The sequence below is a fragment of the Babylonia areolata genome, chromosome 9 (assembly GCF_041734735.1).
Source record: "Babylonia areolata isolate BAREFJ2019XMU chromosome 9, ASM4173473v1, whole genome shotgun sequence".
Taxonomy (NCBI): Eukaryota; Metazoa; Mollusca; class Gastropoda; order Neogastropoda; family Buccinidae; genus Babylonia; species Babylonia areolata.
Window position 1 is genome coordinate 35,420,694 of NC_134884.1, and position 22,796 is coordinate 35,443,489.

General features: G+C 40.0%; 2 protein-coding genes across 2 annotated transcripts in view; both read right to left on the reverse strand.

Moving 5' to 3' along the window:
- LOC143285405 (hepatocyte nuclear factor 4-gamma-like) overlaps window positions 1-3,025 on the reverse strand; it is an 85,558-nt gene extending 82,533 nt beyond the window's left edge. Inside the window, exon 1 of the mRNA XM_076592658.1 lies at window positions 2,835-3,025. Coding sequence (XP_076448773.1) covers window positions 2,835-3,015 — 181 coding nt within the window. The 5' untranslated portion in view covers window positions 3,016-3,025. The remainder of the gene's footprint in view (window positions 1-2,834) is intronic.
- A 7,394-nt stretch (window positions 3,026-10,419) lies between these two features.
- On the reverse strand, window positions 10,420-19,282 carry LOC143285406 (V-type proton ATPase subunit d 1-like). Its single transcript, XM_076592660.1, has 8 exons — window positions 19,091-19,282; window positions 18,281-18,452; window positions 17,414-17,592; window positions 16,771-16,850; window positions 15,764-15,841; window positions 13,944-14,120; window positions 13,408-13,485; window positions 10,420-12,699 (listed from the first exon to the last, which is right to left on the reverse strand). The coding sequence occupies exons 1-8, from the start codon at window positions 19,212-19,214 to the stop codon at window positions 12,538-12,540; spliced, it is 1,050 nt and encodes a 349-aa protein (XP_076448775.1). The 5' UTR covers window positions 19,215-19,282; the 3' UTR covers window positions 10,420-12,537.
- Window positions 19,283-22,796: the final 3,514 nt, after the last annotated feature.

A 22,796-nucleotide genomic window follows, 5' to 3' on the forward strand; every position in this document is an offset into this window, starting at 1 on the left:
AGGAGGAATTTTGTTCAATGTCAGATCACACATATCAGTGACTGAAGACATTTTGTTAAAGTATTTATGAATACATTCGAGTATTATCAGTTAGAAGGGGTGGGAGATATGAATGAATGGAGAGTTGGGGGAAACTGGGCAAATGAGGGTGAAATGGGGGTGACATTTGAAAAAAAAAAATCTAAATACAGTTACAGTAAATTACTTACAGGGCTTTGTAAAAGAGAAGTCGTTAAACTGACAAGCGAAACAACTGATAATGAATGCAAGAAGTCAAAAACATCAACGTTCTCAGTCACTTGTGAAGACACTTTCGTGTACATAAGGCTTCATCAAGCTACAGTCAAAAATTGTATGCTTAATTGTCAAGTTACTAAAGCATAGGCACTTGACATTAGAACAATACTTGGTCCATAATGAATCTGATAATAGGCTGAGAGTTAAACTCAGAATTGGTCTGCGAATCGGACCAAAGTCTGAGAGAGTCAACTGACGAGGATTTCAACTTGAATTTAAGCACCTATAAAGTCTCTTTCTAATATATTGCTTATTTCCTTGTATGACAATGGGCAATATACCTTTATACTATCTGTATGATTCTCTGCTCCCCTTTTTACTGCTCTGTCTGCTTGGTCGTTATAAAGGAATCCAGTATAGGATGGTATCCAACAAAAATCAACATTTGCACCCTTCACAAATATGGAGTGCAATAATTATAATATTTCAAACAGTCAATCTTCTCTTTGATTATTCTCAAAAAGGAGCAAACTTTTTTAAAACAGATTGAGAATCAACACAAAATAGGATATTACTTATCATCATTAGTATTTGAACAAGATGATTTAAAGCCATTTTGTCACAGACCTTGATTCAGTAAGCTGATATTGATATCTGATAAACTTTCTGAAAGTTAAATAAACATTCTAGCACATACTGACATAGAATGGTTTTATCATTTCTTCAGTTGAGGCAAGAGAAAGCATAGCATACAAGCCTCTTAATGAAGGTGTGTGTGTGTGCATGTATCGTGTGAAGAGGGGAGGAGAAAAGGCACGCAGAAAAGAGGAAGAGCAAATAATCCTTCATGTCATTTAGCTTTTGTCCTAGTTCCACTCAGCACAATGAAAGATAAGTGCGTTGATAAATGATGTATACATGTGTGTGTGTTTGTGTGTGTGAGCGCATATGTGTGCACAGATGTGTACATCGCTACATGTGAGTGAATGTACATGGACATGTGCTTGTCTGTATTTAAGCATATTATGCCATCGCGAGTCAGTGCGGCTTATCTAATGTGCTCCAACAAATAAGTTTGTGCCAGCCTAAAATCTCTCCAGAGTTCTCTCACATACTTCCACCCAACATACAAACTCTGAGTATAAAGTACATACATGTATGCTTACAGTGCCAGTGTTTATACCAGGTACTTTCTGATGGATAGAACTATCTATCTGTTTCTCTTAAAGCTCCTGCATCTGTTAGCTTTTTCACTTCACCTTTAAATTCTATATCAACTTCCGCTTCTTGCACGCTCTCTCTCTTTCAGAGTGCATGTATGTGTGTGTGTGTGTGTGTGTGTGTGTGTGTGTGTGTGTGTGTGTGTGTGTGTGTGTGTGCACATCATGTGTGTGTGTGTGTGTGTGGAGGTGGGGTTGGGGGGTGTGTGGGAATATGTTAGTATGTCTTTGTAGTGTGTGTGTGTAGAGTGGGTGTATAGTGTGCATGTACACATGTGCGTGCATGTGTGTGAAGTGTTGTGTGTGTGTGTGTGTGTATGTTTGTGTCTGTCACTATTTATGTGTATGAAGTGAGTGTGGTTGTGTGTTGTGTTGTGTGTGTGCGTGCGTGTTTGTGTGTGCATGTGTGTTTGGTGCCCATGACACTGGCAATGTGAGAAAGGCAGCAGAAAAATCAGTGACCCTTCTCTTAAAATAAGTGTTTGTGTGTGTGTTTGTGTGTGTGTGTGTGTGTGTGTGTGTGTGTGTGTTTGTACATTGTGTGTACATGTGTGTGTGTGTGTGTAGCATGTGCAGTATATGTGCAGTGTGTGTGTGTGTGTGTGTGTGTGTGTGTGTGTGTTTCAATGTGAGTGGTAAGTACATTGTAATCTTGCATATGTTTGTGTGTGCACCTTATATGTGCATGCATGTATGTGTCCACTGTGTGCCTCTGGTTGTTGGGTGGGGTGCTGTTTCCACTTTTCTTCCCCTCCACTCCTCTGTGTGACTGGCGGCGTGAACGTCCACGAGTTGTTTGGAACACTACTTATTACATTCTAAAGGGGTACGTGGGGTGCAATCTATTGTGGGTATTGCCGGGTGGAGGGGTTTACTCGACCTACATATTTCTCAAAACATCAAGTTGACCGTAAAAACTGTGTCAGGCCATGCGCTTGTACACACGCTGACAACACAAGCCACAAATGAAACCCGATACATCCAACTATTCCCATTAGTTTCATTCATTCGGTCATGGCCTCGTGACTTGGTTTGTTTCTGTACTGCGGGGGCAGTTGTGACCCAAAACAGCTGATCGCCTCGATTCACGGATACTGCCACGAAACGAAATAAGGTCTACTACGTTATATATCAGTGCGCGCTGAAATTAATCCCCCCGACCCACTTGACCTAACGAACCCCATACTGAATAAATGAAAACTCTGAAGGGTTCGTGAATCCACACGAAATATTACAAACAAGGCTAAGTAAATTTAGTCCGCCAGTTGGTCAAGTTCGGTGCTTGTGCACTGATACGCGTGCCAGGTTGTACGAACGCTTTCTACGAGCATGTCGATGTGTCAGCGATGTGCTTTAACCAACAAAACCAACACTTACCTTCCCCGGAAGAGACGTCGCTCATGGTTTCAACGATGGGTCGTCGGACAATCTGTTTACGGTTTAAAAGACGTTGTGAAGGTGACACTTCACCGCTCCGGTACTTCAAATTTGAAGTTAACCAGTTCCTGTTTGTCCTCCGTACACGTCTGTGTGTGTACTTGTGTGTGTGTATTCTCATCCGCTGGCGGATTACATGGCAAAGTCACATGACTTGGTTCACCTTGACCTTGGTAAATTTTTTGTTCAGAGCCGCGCCTCCATAATGTAAACAGGTGCTTGTGCTTGGTTGTGGAATCCGTGGAGTGTGTGTGTGTGTTTCTGACACACTGCAGCTGTGGTCTGCAACAAGAAATACAACGATGTTCACCGTTGGCATAAAATGTCAGCCAAAGATAAATCGGCTTAAAAAAAAAGCGTGCAGGGGAGTTTATGATGGGTTGACACAATCGAATATTCTCCACAACAGCTCAGGCAATGATACAGAGGGCAACTCATTTGCCCATAAACGTATTGACTGATACTACCATGTTCCATTAAGAAATTCCATGAAGAAATGTATTTCAAAAGATACATATGACATTTTGATACCACTCTCTCTCTCTCTCTCTCTCTCTCTCTCTCTCTCTCTCTCTCTCTCTCTCTCTCTCTCTCAGTCTGTCAACACACACACACACACACACACACACACACACACACACTTACTCTGTCCAACACACACGCACTCTCTCTCTCCGTCACACACAAACACACATACACACACACTGACACACACATCGTGACACACACACATACACACCGTGACACACACACACACACTGACATACACACGCACACACACACTGACACACACCGTCACACACACACACACACACACACACACACACACACACACACACCGCGAAGATCACTTCCAGCATGGTCAGAGCTCCCGCCGGCTGTGCTGGCCATGGATTTCAAGTTGCTTACTCAGTTTGAAGTGCTGTGTTTGCTTTCGTTGTGGCGACACTGACTGATCACGAGAGAAACTATACCATACTGAGATAGATATATGTCTATATATCTCAGTGGACTATACCTATATACACCCTGATATCAGTGTTACTGACGCTACCACTTCCAGCCACTCAGTGCCGGCGCTGCCTGAGACACTGAGACCATACAGACATATTATACTGAGTTTCAGTTTTCAGTTTCAGTAGCTCAAGGAGGCGTCACTGCGTTCGGACAAATCCATATACGCTACACCACATCTGCCAAGCAGATGCCTGACCAGCAGCGTAACCCAACGCGCTTAGTCAGGCCTTCAGTGAGAAAAAAAAAAGAAGAAGAAAGGTGAATAAATAATAGATAAGCTTAAATAAATAAATAAATAATAATTATAATATAAAAAGATAGTAGTAATGATAATAATAAAATAATAACAATAATAAATAAATAAATAAATAAGACAACAATGATGATAAATAAGCAAATAAATGTATATATTATAGTGATGTAAACATATACATATCTCAGTGAGACCGTGAGACATGGCAGGTGAACCCGGGTGTGGCTGCTGCCGGGTGTTTACTCAAATTAATCATGGCGTTAGTGGTTGTTGTGCCATCAGTTAAAAAGGTGCAGGGTAGATATTAACTTCTTTTCTTTTCTTTTTTGAAGGCTTTAGGAGCAACACCGGTATGGCAGCCGCGCGTGTGCGATATGTTTAACTCAGTGAAGCAACTGGCAGATTTCTTCAGCGTTTATGGACTATGGACTCTTAACATTATTAACGTGATCTCAAACTGCATGGACATTGTACTGATGTGATTAATGAATAGCCTACCCTATAGACTGTGTTGATGTATTCCTTGCCGTCAGTGTGTTGTTTTTCGGTCGGCTTTTCTCGAAGTTCTTCTTCTTCTTAGTCTTCTCAAAGTTTCTTTTGTGGCCGCGTGCCGCGTTATGAATAATTTTGTGATCTTGTGCTGTATGTGTAACTTAATTGCAACAGGCCTTGTGACATAATTATGTACTGAGTCTCTAAATGTGGGAAAACGTGACGACACTGAGGCCTCAACTGACAACTTCCGACCCCACGCCCAACCCCACCCGGCGGCACATCTCGATCCACTGACAACCTTGCGCGCTGATGTACCATACTGATGCACACCGTGCAGGCATCAGTGATTTCTTTTGATACTGATGAGTGGCAACCATCGCTATTGTAAATGCTATCGTAAACACACACACACACACACACACACACACACACACACACACACACACACACACACACACACACACACACACACACACGCACACACACACACACACACACACACACACACACACACACACACACACTGGCACACGGCAGACACACATACTGCCGGACACACACATACACACGCACACACACACACACACACACACACACACACACACACACGACACACACACACACACACACACACACACACACACACACACACACACACACAATCTACTTTCAATTTCGACTGAAATACTCCGCGCGGCAAAAATACAAATTATCACTTCTCTCTCTCTCTCTCACCGTTTATCATACTCTGTGTTCCCGGTATATGGTGCGCGGCACGCACACACACACACACACACACACACACACACACACACACACACACAGCGAGAGAGAGAGAGAGATGCAGCTTTCATGCCACTGCCAGCAAATGCCTGACACTCCCAATCGAAAAAAGAAGAAGAAAAAAAACCCAAAAAAAAACAATAGAACTGAGTAAAATTATGGCGGCTCTACTCCACAGTACAGAGGGAACCAGCTACCTGCACACACCAGACACGAGATAGGTAAACGGGGTTACTGGGGTAGGCAATGGCGGAAAAGGGAGGAAAAACAAAACACCACACACACACACACACACACACACACACACACACACACACACACCGCGCACACACACACACACACACACACACACACACACACACACACACAAGAGCAACGGGTGAGCTGGCACAGATCGTACGTCCCGTGCGTGGAATTCGCCGCCGCGTCTTGGGTTAGGTTAGTTATCTCTCAGATCAGTCTTCGCGCGCATTGATACAAAACAACACTGAGTTCAGAAAACTGATCGAGGTCACGACTATGATATCAGTCTGTTGTGCACTGTGTGTGTGTGTGTGTGTGTGTGTGTGTGTGTGTGTGTGTGTGTGTGTGTGTGTGTGTGTGTGTGTGTGTGTGTGTGTGTGTCGGTGTGTGTGTCGCGCGCGCGCGCGTGTTTGTGTGTGTGTGTGGCTGTGCTAGGGTGTGTGTATGTGTGTGTGTGTTTACATATAATTGCTGATTGTTTTTTGTCGATTTTTTTTTTTTAATTGGTTGGGTTTTTTTCATCGTCTTTTCTCCACATTTCATTTCATATTCTTTATCTAGTATTCGCTTGCTTACTTGCATTTTATTTTTTAGATTTATTTATTCATTTATCTGTTTATCTATTCTAATTGATTTATTCATTAATTTGATGACTTATCCATTTATTTGTTTATATATCCTGTTTTTCTTTTCTTTTCTATTTTTTCCTTCTTCACGGCATGACTAGGCGCGTTGGATTCAGTGCAAGTTAAGCTGCTGCTGATCAGGTCAGTGGTACAATATCTGCTTAGCAGATGTGGTGTAGAGTATACGTATTTGTCCGAACGCTGTGACGCGCGGCCTCCGCTTGATGAGTCAGTAACTGAACTGAGGTCACGATAGCAGAGTCGAACCTCAGCTCGCCACAACCCGCCCCGCGGCACGGCCCACGCCCCACACGAGTCCTTCCTTTTTCTTCTTCTTCAATCTTCGTTTTTTTCTTCTTCTTCTTCTTTCTTTTCCCTCAATGCGGTGACATCATACCCAGGATCCGGTAGAAACATCCGTGTTAAAGTCCAACCACGAACTGGCCTTTAATTAAATTTGCACCTAACAGAGATCATCGGTCGAGGACTGCAGGGGCGAGTACTCATCACACTGACCTATTTTCTTTCTTTCTTTTCTTTTCTTTATTTTATTTATTATTTTTGTTTTTTATACACTTTTTATCCATGCGCGTGATATGAAGTGACATTTGTTTATCAGTGACGGGCGCAATAGCCGAGTGGTTAAAGCGTTGGACTGTCAATCTGAAGGTACGGGGTTCGACTCACGGTGACGGCGCCTGGTGGGTAAAGGGTGGAGATTTTTACGATCTCCCAGGTCAACATATGTGCAGACCTGCTAGTGCCTGAACCCCCTTCGTGTGCATATGCAAGCAGAAGATCAAATACGCACGTTAAAGATCCTGTAATCCATGTCAGCGATCGGTGGGTTATGGAAACAAGAACATACCCAGCATGCACACCCCCGAAAACGGAGTATGGCTGCCTACATGGCGGGGTAAAAACGGTCATACACGTAAAAGCCCACTCGTGTGCATACGAGTGAACGCAGAAGAAGAAGAAGTTTATCAGTATTTGTCAGCCTGTGCTGAGTTGGTAGCGCACATGTGCTCCGTACATATGTTTAGCGTAACTTGATGCACGTGCACTACTACACGCAAGCGCGGCATGCCGTGACAACTTGACACTGACATACACATACTCGGAGAGAGAAAGAGACTGAGAGACAGACAGACAGACAGAGATGTGAAGTGAATAAGTTAATACCGTTGCCGACGGATGAGACTAGTGACCAAATGGTTGTCTACCGATACGCATGTAAAGAACCATCATCGGCACAAAAAAAGTCTTATACTTCTGTCTGTCTGTCGTCAGTTTTACATCAGTACATCTCAAACCAAAATCTGTATCCAACATCATCAAAGTGAAACATCCCCAGCAAGAAAAAATAAAAATAGACAACGAAATAAATAAGATTACATTAAAATTTATTAAAAAAAACTATTAAATTTTATGACTTCACACTCTTAATTCAGGATCCATTGATCCAGAGTTAAGTCAGTGACTGTCGGCGGAAAATGTCCTTCCCAGAGATTTGACAACAATGAAAAGAAGATCGTATCGTGTTTAGCAGTCTAAATGCATGCTGCTCGCTTCTTTCATTTGTTTTTTTCAAACACCTGCTAAAATGCGAATAAACATTGATCGCTTCGTGGTGTGCGCGAACTCTCCTTGGAATTATGTGAACATCGCCTTTTGTGTGTTTAGTATGATTCACACGACACGAAATGAACTTTTTTTCTTTCTTTTTTTATTTTTTTTTAAATTTTTTTTTATCAGTAATCCATTTCAGATCCTCTTCGTGATGTTTCCCATGAAACAAGTCGTGAGCTCTCGAATTATCTGAGTATGTGTTATCTAACCCCTACCCTCCGACCCCCCTACCCCCAGCACATCCTCCACAGCCTTTCAATTTACAAAATATATTATTATTATTATTATTATAGATAATACGTCTGAATCACGATAACGGGAAAAAATGACATATGAAAGAATGAAAATTTGAGTACCATGAAGTTTAGGAAATCCTTTTTCTTCTCCTCTCCTCCCCCCCCCCCCCCTTCATCCGCACACCCCGCCCCTCTCCCCGCACCCCCCCTCCCCCCTTTGCATTTTGAAACAATTTTGGTCAGTCAACATTTAAGCTTATAATTATATGATATTAACTTGAGATTTGATTTTGTTAAAGTTTTGTCTTAAACATGCTTTCAGTCCCGGATAAGTATGTCTCTGCTGGTGTGAAATTATGAAATGAACAGAAAATGGGATGCAAAAAAAAAAAAAAAAAAAAAAAAAATCATTGTGAACACCATGCCTCATGACCTTCCACCTCGATATGGTTGAGACTGCAGAAATTGAGTATTTGCACAATGATTCGTGGGCAAAACATTTTATGGGCATAGTACTTCAATCTGCTGCTTTCAGCTACAGTAAATAATTTCACACTTTCAGTTAACGGTGGAGACTACTCTTTTTCTTTTCCAAGTTTCAAATTAGCATTGGATAACTAGGTCCACAAGCCACAACGTAAAAAATAGAATAAAATAAAACAAGAGAGAGAGAGAGAGAAAAGGTTTCTCGGTTGGTAGGCTATACTCTTCTTCTTCTGATGACATTTTCAGTGGTGTTCTGCGAGATATTAATGTCCATAAAAAAATAAATAGATAAAAAAAAGACAATCAGAAAACAAGGCTGCCGGAGGATCAGTGAAGGATATAAGGATGGGGGTGGGGGTGTGGGGGGGTGGGGTAAGTATACAGAAGAGGGGGACTGCACTAGAGTTGGGGGTGGGTGGATGGGAAGGGAATGGTGGGTTAGATCTGGGAATTGAAGGCCTCCGCCTGATGGGAGAATGTTCTGCTCTGCTATGGTCGGAGGGAAGCACTTCTGATGGTAGGATGGTTATATATTGCATTGTAATGTATTTCTCTTTGTCACAACACATTTTTCTCTGTGTGAAGTTCAGGCTGCTCTCCACAGGGACAGTGTGTCACTACAGTGCAGCACCACCCTTGGTTTATCATCTCCTCTGAATGACTAACATCCAGACCACCCAACAAGGTCTAATGGAAGAGAAAATACTTCCAAATGTGGGATTCAATCCCATTCTCTTTCTGTAGGCTAGCAGTGCGAATTATATTTGTACATTTTCAGGATTATGTTGATGTGTTTAAAGCGGATCACATTATGTTATTGGATAGTCCCAAGGAAAAAGATGCATGGCTGCTGTTCACCAGTTTTGTGTTGTGAATACTCAGTTTGGCCTATCTACAGTGCAAGCTGTCTCTTTGAAGACAATTGAGAAAAGAAGAATCAGTTACCAAACACTGTGACTGAAAACTTTTGAGTAGATATGTGTATATGGATCAATCTACACATTTGAACATCTTGAAAGATGAATAGCTTGACAAGTGAACAGTTATCAAGAGAGGGAGGAGGACAATGGAGACGGACTGAGATCCAAAGAGACACAGAGAGAGATAGATTAAGATGAAGACTTTAACTGCAACAATATAAATGCTTTTAAAGATATAATTTTTTTTATTCTGTGGTTTCATTGGTATCTGAGCAATACCATTAGATGTAGGTCTGAATAATGCTATTCAAGACCTGATTTTCGGTTCATGTTATTTGTCAGATGTCTATTATTGTTTTGAAAACTACAGAGGGAATGCCCTTTCCAGGTTGCTTTAGTTTAATAATCAAATCCTCTGAATTAAATGCCGGAAATTTTTTTGTTTCAATATTTTTCTTTATGGTCACTGAAATATATCTGATATTTGATGTATGGTATCAAAACATACTTAACTATGAACATGTGTTTATATATGCCACCCTGTTTGGCCATGTGTATAATGTATGTTTACCTGAGTGTTTCTGAAAAAGTGTGTGTGTGTATGAGTGTGTGTATGAGTGTGTGTGTGTGTGTGTGTGTATGCGCGCGCACATGTATCTACATGTGAAACAGAGAGCTGCAGTGGAAATGTATGCTCAACATGGAAAAATAAAGGTATTGCCATGAAAGGGGACAAGTATCAATTTTCCCTTGAAAAGACAAAGATGCACAACATTATGTGCAAGAGCATGACATTTCAAAAACGAGCAGAAACAATTAGCAGACATTCATAACTGCGATCATGACAAAGTTTATTTTCATTAAGTGGATTACACATTTCTATCACTCATATTACACAAATTTACCACAGGGAATGTTTATATCCAATTTCAAAACTGTAACATGTACTGATCTGAACACATTCATTTCTTAAAACAACACCACTACTGTGTTTTAACACTATTGTAGATTCTTCTTTTTTTAAAAAAAAAGAAAGAAAAAAAAAGAAAAGTTAAAAAACATTAAAAAATTCCTTCCAAAAAAGACAAACAAAAACAAAGTTGTCAGCGATACTAATAAATAAAAGATTTCAAATTTCTTACCAAAAAAATTCTTGATAACCTGCTCATACATGACTAAGCACACACATCATCTACTCTCCAACACAGAAACTATGTACACATTGTACTATAAAAAGCCTCAAAATTAAAATATTACACCAGACACAAACACACATGCATGAACGCACATTCGTGCTTGCACATGTACATGTACATGCACACTCACACACAAACATAATGTAAATTAACATAGACTGCATATAATAGTTGAAAATTAGCACAGTCAAAAACAAAGTGATGCTTTTTCAATCTATAACTTGCAAAACTAACAACTATCTTAAAATCAGAAAGAAAGGGATAGACAAGTCATATCTCTGCAAACATGTATTTTTTATTGAATGAAACAATCTTATGAAGCAAAGGTCTATGTTGTGTGTACATATGTAGTGTCAATTCTGTGTGACTAGGAGAGAGGGAGAGACAGATAGAGAGTACGTAAGTGTGTGTGATATCACTTTGTGTCATGTTGCAATGTACAGTGATACCGGTGTTTGCATATTAGCATGTGTGAAGGCGACAGTGAGTTTATGCAGCAGCCAGCTCCGTTTATTTTAGAGAACACTGAGAAAACAGATGAATATCTAACATGCAAGTGTTTCTTACCTCCCCCCCTTAAAAAATAGATAAGTGAACACAATGTCATATGGCCACATCATGCCAAAAGCACTGGTTTTGTTTAAAATTAATAACTGCCTACTCTTTCATCAAACCATGATCATATACACTTCATTTTATCTAATTTTTTTTTAAACCTCAGCTACACTTACAGCCATGCTGAGACACTGCATAACTGCTACTTTCCTTTGTTCGCATTTCCAAAAAAATCTTTATCACAGAAACAAAGCCGACACAAATAATGGTGTATACATACCTGCAGCCAAACAGTGACTCTCAGAACAAATCAACCCACATACATGCATCTCCCACACACCAACCAGCTCCAGATGACAACTTCAGTGTGACATAATATTGCAACTGTAAATCACTTGTAATTCAAAATCATGAACTGGAGTTCAATTATTTCACGAACACGACTGACTGACTACAAAGACCCATATCAAACAGTGTACGTACCTATGCGGTATCCACCAAAGTAGTTACCAACTACTTTACTACCAGCTGTGAGAAAGACATTCCAAATTCAACCATCAAAGAAAATGTTCTACAGATACTGCAGAGGGGAAAAACAAATATCAACTACGATGAACCTCCAGATGGATGCTTTTTACATACTGCAGAGGTAAGCACAGAAGAACCTCTAAACTAGCTAAATTCATTTTTTCTTATCAAGACCGTTTGCCTCTGTATGCTGTTTCACAACCATCAATAATAATGTAACTAACCACAAGTCATCATGTGTAGTACTTTATTTTCATGACTCAAACATCACACACATCTAAACAAATGAGGTTTCACAGAGAGCAGATCACAGTCTGTATTCATCATCATGGTCTTTCACTGAAATAAAAAGTTGAATGACCTTCTACAGTTTCCAGTCTTTTTGTAAACAAAACCAAATCTAATGAATGTACTGCTGTACAGAACCTCATAAACAGGACCTGAGCCCCCAACTGTCATATAAACAATAAGAAAAAAGAAAAAAAAAAGAAGATGATAAAATATACATAATTACTGTGCTATTCCGTGAAAAGCACTTGCTACATGTCACCTTTCTAAAATATTTGCTACTTCAGTCACACTTCAAACTTCCAAAAAATGCTGAACCTGAAAAATAGAAATGAAAGGAAAAAAAAAGGTTGACATTTGTCAGTGACAGCTAAACTGAAGTGTCCTAGAAGACAGGGATGTAGCTGTCAATCTTGGCTCTATGGCGCTGGGAAACACACTCGGCAATCCAGATGATATTGCGAATCTCCTGCTCCTTGAGCTTGACGTACGCATAGAACACTCCGAACTGGAACTGGTGCATGAAGGCGTTCTTCATCAGCTTCACCTGCACATACACACACACACACATGAACACATGCACGCACACACACACACGCGCGCACACACGCACGTCCACACACAGGCACGCACACACACACACACAATGGTGTTCACCAACACTGTTCTGTTCTGTTTTGTTGGACTGCTGTGTAAACATTCAGTATCTTTGCAACATCCTTGAAACCCCCCTCTTTGAAACTGAAACTGTTCCTTATTTTCACTGGTCAATGTTCATTGAGAAAGTAAGAAAGAGGGAATAGCAGAAAAGGAGAGAGAGAGAGAGAAGAGAGAAGAGAGAGAGAGAAAGAGAGGTCAACATAGAAATGCTGCACATAGATATTCATGTCAATGCACATAATATCCCATTTTGTATCTCACATGTTGATTAATCATGACTGAAAAGGATGTCATTGAAAGACAACAGATATTCTGTGGCCTAGAGGCAATGTGTGAGAGAGAGGATTTAACTGCAACAACATATATGAATTTTTCTCTTTAATCAGTCGTTTACTTGTATTCCAATATCAATGAGAAATCAAAAGATTGTAAAAAGGTCACTTAAAATTTAAAAGACTGAATCAATATGTCTCGCCCCACAACCTTTGAAAAATATCTTGAGCTTATCAAAACAAAATTAAACAAACAGATCACAAACACTGGATGAAGCAAGCAAGCAAACAAAGTGAGTGCTAACTTCTCCTTCCAAACTGACCTCATGTTCAAAGAACTTGTCTTCCAGGGTCTTGTCTCCAGGGTTGGTGCCAGATTCATCAAACAGCTCTTTGTACTCCTGGTCAACAGATACAGTCATTCAATATGGTGACTGGAAGTTACAAGGTTGTTTCCTTACCTCGTTCTTTAAAACTAGGTATGAACAGAATTTACTGCAAAATCTAAGAACCTAATATTATTATCATCAAACAGAACTAAATGGATTTGGAAAAAAAATCACTTAACAATTGAACATCTAACAACAAAGATCCTTTAACTTTAATGAGAACACTATTTTCCCCTATTAATATAGTCACCAAAACTGAAGGGGAAAAAAATTTAATGTGAACAGTAGCAAACTAGGAAGACCACAAGCACTGCCAGTCATAAAGGAGACAGTAACACGGACCACTGTTACAGAACATTTCACTGTAATGAAAATTCAGTATAAAACATTACTTCTGATTCACAAGAAGTGTTCTCTGTCTACTGCTGTTGGGAAGATATAAGTATAACACACTGAAAAGTGGTACTTACAGCGTAGTAGTCAGCGACCGCGCGGACCTGCTCGTAGTCCTCACACTGTGACAGCATGTCCAGGCCATCAGGGTACAGTGTGCCACAGCGTGGGTACAGCTTCTCCCTGTCCTCCTTGGTCAGCTCCGTGCCAAACGAGTTGATGGTGATGATGAACGCACGCCGGTCAGCCTCAAACTGACAATATAAAGCGATATTTGTTAACAGCGATGGTTACAAATTACGTCTCCAGAAGTATGATTAAATTCATGTGAACACACTGCAACCCAAATGACATATTCTAGCTTGTTGTTGCTCCAATGTTTAAGTGTACAAAATGTTTTCTGAATAAGATTTGTTAACCAAATGACATGACCATGTGATTATGCTGCAGCCTAAATGGCATATTTCTCAAATAAACTGCACTGCAGCATGTTATGCAGCTAATCAGAAAAAGAGAGAGAAACAGGGGTGGGGGAGAACGTTGGATTGGAAAAGCAAGTTAAGGCAAGTAACCTATAGTCTAGCCTGTGTCGTACATGATTTCTTTCCCTTTAACCACAAATGGCACTGAAACAAAAATTTAAGCCCCTTTTCCTTAACCCTTTCGCTGCCAGGAAAATAAGATTTAAGTGAAATCTATTTGCCAAGGTTTTTTCACAAAAACGGGTATAAATTTTCAAAAAATTCTGTGCTCTTTGTTACTGGAGAAAGACCCATTAAAGTATATATTTTCTGAAAGGTAAATGAATAAAGAACACAAAACACATGATGTTTCCCATTTTATATATTTTTAGTGACATGCTGTTGTTTTGAAATCAGTGTTTTGTTTTTTGTCACATTTTCAACTTGTTGATTACTAACATATTAGTCGGGTAATTTGCAATAAAATATCATATTTCTGGACAAATGGATATCTGCATACACAAGATCAGGTTAAAGTAAATCTTTAAACTTATCTCTTTAAAAAAAATACTTGTCATAACTCAAATAGTGCTGTTGTCCCAGGCCCATGGCAAAGTGAGTGTGTGTGATGGGAGAGTAGAGAGAATGGGAGTGGGTAGATGGATGGTGGTGGTGTGGTTCGAAAGGGAAAATGACCCGATTTTTACCCCTTTTACCTTTTCTGTCCCAAATTTTATTTAAAATTTTTTACAAAAGCTGTGGCATGCAGATTACAATTATGTTCCTTTTTACATGTATGTATTTTAAGTGAAAATTGCTGTCATCTCAGCTGTTTGATCATGTGTGTGTCTGTGTGTGGGTGTTAGTGTGAGTGTTGGAGTGTAACAGTTGTAGTATTGATAGTATGTTACTTTGTGAGTTTTATGCATTGTGTCTTTTTTTATAATATTGATTGTTTTTATGTTTCTACTACTTTTTATATGCTTTCTTGTTTCACTTTAGGTCCTGGATTGTAAAGCGCTTAGAGCTTGCTTATGCTTGTATTATAGCGCTATATAAAAATAACATATTATTATTATTATTCTACTCCAAATACGAGTTAACTCGTACCATGATTACTTCTCCTGCAGACCAGGTATGCGCATTCTAATACCAATACACTATTCTAATTTTGTTTATTCTTGCTAATTACAGATAATATTGTGAGCCATTTATGGAATCTGGAAGCATGGAAACGAAGCTTTGTTTGACCAATTAAATCAACAATTCTCCATCGATTTTCGCCGTTTTAATACATCACCCTACTTTTTTCTGCAGCAGTCTCATGTAGGGTTGGTCAAGGGAAGTTGTAGCAGCCATATAGCTGTGGGGGTAGAATGAGCTAAGTGTGAGTCCTCAAAAGGAATCACTAATCCACAAAGAAAATGCAAACTTACTGCCAGAGCTTCACACATAACTTCTGCTGTTGCTCCTCCCATCTGTTTGCAGAAGTTGTAGAAGTCCTCCAGGTATGCCTGGCAAACACACACACACATATGGCATAACTTCATCAGTCTTAAGCCACACATTCAGCATAACTTCTACATATTCAGTGTAACTTCAACAATATCAACCTGCATGTCAAAATATTAGGATCTGATATTATCACAATATCCACAAATATGTTGGGGTTTTTTTTTGTATGTTCACTTATTCTATTTCCAGAATAACCCACAAATTAATTGTCCGCGCGCAATCCCAGAGTTTTGCCATCTAGTCCAAAATCTTTTATACCCACCATTTTTACACACTGGAAAGAAGTGAATGAGTTACTTCCCTTGCAACAGTCCTCTGTCATTCAATTCAAGGGGGGCGGGGGGGGGGGGATTTTGTTTAACCCCTTCACTGCAGTGCTGAGGTAAAGCACACATCAAATGACACATGGATGCTAGTGCTATATTAACATATGCTGTACGACCAAACAGAGCACAGTTTCAGTTTCACACTGCATAGCAGAAAATTTTGTCTGCCATGCATGAAAATTTACTCCCTTGACCTTTCTGGTTGTGGCGAAGTGTGTCTGTGAGTGACAGCAAGTGAAAAGAGGGGAGGTACACACTGTGTGTGTGTGTGTGTAAGGATTATTTCTGGAGAATGCCGTCAGGTGAAGCCTTCAGGGTTCAAGAATCAAACTGTGTGAGCTTGCATACTTTAAAACACTAATGAACTGATAATGTACTTTCATTCTTTGACTCTACACAATGCTTAACATTAAACAATTCCAGCTACACACTTTCCAAAACTATAATAGGCTGTCTGTTTAAACACTTCTTCAAAACTAACAATAGCAATAATACACTAACTTTTGTTCTACATTGTTCTCAACAAAAATACGGAGTGATATCTATCATGTGTGCATAGCCTGTACTATGGGCTTTTTTGTGATCTCATGCAATAGACATACCTTGTACAATGTGTTTCTGATGATTTCGATGTTCATTTCATCCAGATCCTGCTCCAGAATGCAGTCAATGAAGTAAGGAGCTGTAATAAGATAAAAGAAAATTAAAGATTTACAGCTTACTGTTTCAGAACTAATAATGTTCTCCAACAACCCCCCCGCCCTCTCTTTTTTCACTAAACAATAACCATTATCCACATATCTGTGCCGTTTTCTCCTTGTAAAAGCAATAATCATATATATATATATATATATAATATATATATATATATGTGTGTGTGTGTGTGTGTGTGTGTGTGTGTAATACATGTGTGTGTGTGTGTATGAACAGTCAACTTCGGCTGTTGGAAACTTGCTGACAAGAAACTTCACATACATTATAAGAAACTAGAAAGCAAATATTTTCCCTTGTCAACATTTTCATTCAAATGTGATTTAAAAAAAAATTCATTCTTAAAATCTTGAAAGAACTGTTTTATGGAGAAAAAAACAAAAACAAAAAAAAACACCTTCAAATTTAAGAAACATTCTCTTTTTCCAAGGTGGTTTGGTGAATGTCTGCATCTTGAGGTGCATACTATCAGTATCATTTGTCGTTAGTGAGGATGTACCCAAAAAAAGGTCTGAAGTGCATTGAATAACCCACCCAGAGGTGTGTCCACAAGCACGGCATTGTACAGCTCAGCTGGTGTGGAGGCAATGTGGATGGCCTCCATCTGTTCAAAGCTTCCCAGGGGGTGACACTTGGTGATCAGCTCACTGATTGGTCGCTGATGCAGTGTGCCCGTGATGAGAAGGATGATGTTGTCAATCATGTAGCCGTACCTGTCAACATGGTGATGTTTGCAGTGCTTTTCACTGCGATATGCAAAGCCTCATGCTTTCTTTTCAGATTCACATTTAATTCATATTAAACACTACTGCCTAGTGACTATGATATCACACCATTACAAAAATGATACAATATTACAAAGGATATTCACAATGAAATCAAAATAAAAAGCAAAACAAAACAATATATAAATCTTTTAAAAAGTCTTTACTATCTCATATTTTTACAATCCATGAAAATCAGAAATGATTTGAATTCTCTACTTTTGGTGACACTGTTTGTCAGTAAATAAATGCCACCTTATTCCCTGTGATGAAAAGTCTTAATCTCACACACAATTCCCAGATCTGTAATATCAGTGTAAGAACAGAAGAAATGGGTAACTGATATCATATATTCTTATAAGTTTCTTGTTTGAGTCACATTTTATTTACAACAGAGTTGAAAACATTTTTTTTACCTGCTATTTTTTAAGATATATTTTCTGAGGCTTTTTTCTTTTCTTTTTTTTTTCAAATTCTGTTCAGCATGTCTTCATTTGAGAAGTTACTGACCCTTCACCAGAATGCGAGAGGGAGCCTGGTAATGGTATTATAAAACATATATCAATTTTTAAAAAAAGGAAATAAAAAAAAAACCAAAAAAAACTTGCAGTAGTATTTGTAACTAATAAATTCTCACGTCATGTAGTCAAGGAAGGTAGCCAAAGGTTCCAAGCAATGGTTCCGCAAATGCTGGAACTCAATTACCAGCTTTTCCCTCAGTTTGTCATCAATGACAGACACTGCCAAAGGGCTTGGCTCATTGGCCAGGAAGTTTCCATAGTCTGTGCTCTGCAGGTGGAGCTTCAGATCTGGGGGAAAAAGAGAAAATATATTACTTCAAGTGTATATATATATGTGTGTGTAAGTGTGTGTGTGGGGAGGGGTGGGGGATGGGGTATGACAGAGTGTGTGTGTGTCTGTGTTCAAGTGTGTGACAGTGCGAGACTCTGTGTGTGTGTGTGTGTGCGTGTACTATATATGTGTGTGTGCGCGTTAAGTCCACAAATTCACTGAGAGAGAGACAATTAGTGTTTGATGGTGTGTGTATGATTCTGTGACTGAGCGCAAGACTGTGTATGTGCGACTTTGTGCATATACCTGTGTGTGTATGTGCGTGTGATGTAAATAAAACGTGAAAAATGTTTCCATGGTACTAATGTTTGCCCAGGTCAAAAATATAACCAGGAATTATCATCGTCATGTGTCTTCCATAAATGATAAAAGATCTCTCAGTCACTGAATAATGATTAGTCTTCTTAATCATTATTGTGCTTCTAAGTCAAAGCAGCAGTACAGGCGATATTCACTTTATATCCAAATCACTGTTTAACGGATAAACAAAAATTTTGCTTGGTAGACACCACTGTCATCTGACACTGATGACAACGTTCATCAGTCATCAGTGCAGAAATGACGAACGATTTTTTACTCGAGAAACAATACTTACCTTCCAGTGTTTCACACTGAACAAGATTTAAATAATCTGCTTGTCTCAAAATTCCGGATTTGAAGCCTCGAACAAGACCTTCCAGATAGCCATGGTCGATATTGAACGACAATTCTGGAAACATTTTGACTGCAATACGTCTGCCTCCAAGCTCCGAGAAATGAAAAGCAAAGTCACATGACACACAGGAAGCCCTCTGTCGTTGATCAAAGGTGGACAACTCTCATTCTACTTTCACTCGTCTCGTGTCAAGGGGAAATCAGAATGCGCTTGTCGCACCAACTCCCCCCCCCCCCCCCCCACGTCCCCCATTCCCCTCCTCCCCCCCTCCCCTACACACACACACCTGATATTACTGTAAGTGGAAAGACTGTAAAATTGAAGACTACTAAACTGACAAATTCACACACACACACACACACACACACACATACACACACACGCAGACACACACACACGCGCAGACACACACACACGCGCGCACACACACACACAGACACACACACACGCTCAGACACACACACACACACACGCAGACACACACACACACACACACACACACACACTGACACACACGCGTGTGTATGAGTCTGTCTTAATGTTTCCATAGTTTGCCATAAATAGATTTCAGATCACAAGCTCTTGCGTATTTGAATGTTTCATAAGGAGACAGAAATGCAATTCAGTAATGTTGGTGACCAAAAATGCTTTGAATATACTGCTTTGAAAATACTATAATACTTTGCTTTGTATCATCACCGATAAGAACATGTTCAGGGAATGTTTTGAACAGAAAGCTTTGAAAACGTTGGAATACATTGCTTTGTAGCATCACACTGAGATGAGTACACCTTCAGCGATGATATCATGTACTATTTCTGGTATAGTTTGTTTAAAAGCAATGTGTGTTTTCCATCTATACACAAGTGATGTTATTTTCTTTTCTTTTCTTGCTTTTTAAATTGTTTTTGTATATACTTTGCTGATTGTAAAAATCATGCACTTTTTTTTTTCCTATGTCGTAATATGAAAATGTAACTGTGATCTTGTTATACTGAATCATACACTTTGAGTTTCCTCGAATATCGTAAGAGAAACTGATGTTTAACTGTTTCCGTGCGTGCCGTATGTGTGTGTGTGTGTGTGTGTGTGTGTGTGTGTGTGTGTGTGTGTGTGTGTGTGTGTGTGTGTGTGTGTGAGAGAGAGAGAGAGAGAGAGAGAGAGAGAGAGTGTGTGTGTGTGTGTGTGTGTGTGTGTGTGTGTGTGTGTGTGTGTGTGTGTGTGTGTGCCAGTGAGGCGTCAAGTTGTGTGCTTAGCTCTTTGCTTTTCGCAGTTCTGCCGTCCACTTTTTTCATTATAAAAGAACTGAATGACATGGTATTATTAAATTATTATTATTATTATTATTATTATTATTATTATGTTGGTGGGGAGGCGAAACAGCATGGTGGGATGTCCCAGAACGTTCTGGGCGTTTCAAGTCATTGAAGAGACCACCGTGTGACAGTTTGTAACACTCAGTGGCAAGCCCCCGGCTGTGGGACGATTAAGGACATTGCGGATACGTCCTCTGGGAGGACTGACCTACGGACTGAGGAGGGGTGTGTGGGTGGGGTGGGGGTTAGGGGGATTTCGGAGGTTACACTGACCTATTAACATGTGGCTCAAAGGGGGAGACGGATCACACGCTGCTTTTGGATGTTGGCCTGAATTTTATAACCAAGTGACATTACAGGTGTCTCCTGTTTGTGTTCAATCTTGACGGGTTGACGCCATGACATAATCATATAATAAAACACACGGCACTCAGAGACAGACACAGACACATACTGATGTGCGCGCGAACGCACACACGCACACACAGACACACACACACACACACACACACACACACACACACACACACACACACACACACACACACACACACACACACACACACTTCTGTGGCACTGACTGCTGAAGCACCAGCAGAAAGTTGATATTTCAGATAGTTAAAATTATTGTGTCCACGTTCAGTATCTTCTTCTCCACCGTCTTCATCTGTCAGGGGTCCACAGATGGTGGGTCAATAACAATGTCAGACCTTTATACGGAGACATTTTCTTCAGTCCACATTGTCTAGCACTTCGTTGACATTAGAATACCTGAAAGATAAATCAACTTGTGTCACAACGTCACATACGCACACACACACACACACACACACACACACACACACACACACACACACACACACACACACACACACACACACACACACACACACACACACACACACACACACACACACACACACACACTCACACACACACACACACACACACACACACACACACACACACACTCACGTGCGTGCGAACATACATACGTACATACATACATTGCACAATAACTATCATGAATTGATTCCTAAGAAAGATGACGAACTGCAATATTCTTTTATGGAGTCAAGTCTAGTCAACTTTGTCATCTTCAAAGAGAAATTCACGCTTGGTCTTGCTGCTCATTTAGAGTCTCAACAATCCAACCCCCTCCCCGCCTACCCCCAACTCCCCCGGCCACCCCCACTGACCCCCACCCTCTAGCACTTTGATGTCCCAAACCATTGACTCTTCATAAATGCCCAGAACACCTCCCAATACAACAAATAAAACAACCAACCCATGGATTTTGAGCGTTGACATTTGTATGATATCATTACGAACAGTAGGTATATATGACTAATGCAAAAAACCTGTACCCTCTTGTGCTTGGCGTCTCATTATTATGAGAACGACATTTGTGCATACTCAGCAAGAAAGCTATGAGTCACAGCACCAAAACCTCGAAGTGCATTTTAGATTATGTCCTAAACATCATTTGTTCTTCAACAACGTATATAAGATTGTTAGTTTCGAATGTATTCACTTATTTCTAGTTTCGGTAGGCTAATGTGTTGTGATCAACACTACATGCTCAATGCTCATCTTGAAACAAAACTAGGCTTTTAACGGACTACAGAAATCCTCCTATAACACACTGACTCAGCTAAGCTCTGTCAGTATATCAGCTTAGCACAACAAGATTGAAAATGACAGTGTCCTCGATATGAGGACGCCAGCACTAAAATTTAAAAAGAGACAGAGCAGTGGGACGCTAGGCATACATGGGGTTAGGTCAGTAATTCGCTCTCCGTGCTCAGTGTGTGTCGTCTACCAGAGAACTTACATATTACTGCCTATCTTATGACCACAACTAAACACTTCATGAGAATTTCATTGTCGCACTCATTGTACACGCACAGTGCGGACTTGGCGGTCAGTCATCAGACTGAAGGTCTGTGGTCTGAGTAAAGTTGATCAACATGAATATTCTGTCTGAAGGTTCCCGAAATCTGCCACTCTTAATGTAGAAAAAAATGACCAAAGATTTAAAAGGGTACTCATGCATCGCCAACTCTTCTGTGTAAGTCAGGGTATTTTTCTTGATGGTATTGCTTTAGAGCTTCGGTTGAACTTCGTGGTAATTAACTTAAATCTACTGTAATAAGTATTTCGTGGAGAAAAGGCATGATTTTTTTTCTCGGAAAATGAAAACACGACAACGTCGTCAATACTGAAGCGTGTAATTGTGTGTGTGTGTGTGTGTGTGTGTGTGTGTGTGTGTGTGTGTGTGTGTGTGTGTGTGTGTGTGTGTGTGACAGTGTGTGTGTGTGTGTGTGTGT

Bases quoted from the DNA above. Each gene is read 5' to 3' on its own strand.
- LOC143285406 (XM_076592660.1), bottom strand. From the start codon at position 19,214: ATGTTTCCAGAATTGTCGTTCAATATCGACCATGGCTATCTGGAAGGT. The intron at 16,851-17,413 runs GTGGGTTATTCA...ATCTTATTACAG, and splicing joins GCTTGTGGACACACCTCTGG to CTCCTTACTTCATTGACTGC. The intron at 12,700-13,407 runs GTCAGTTTGGAA...GTGTATGTGCAG, and splicing joins ACAAGTTCTTTGAACATGAG to GTGAAGCTGATGAAGAACGC.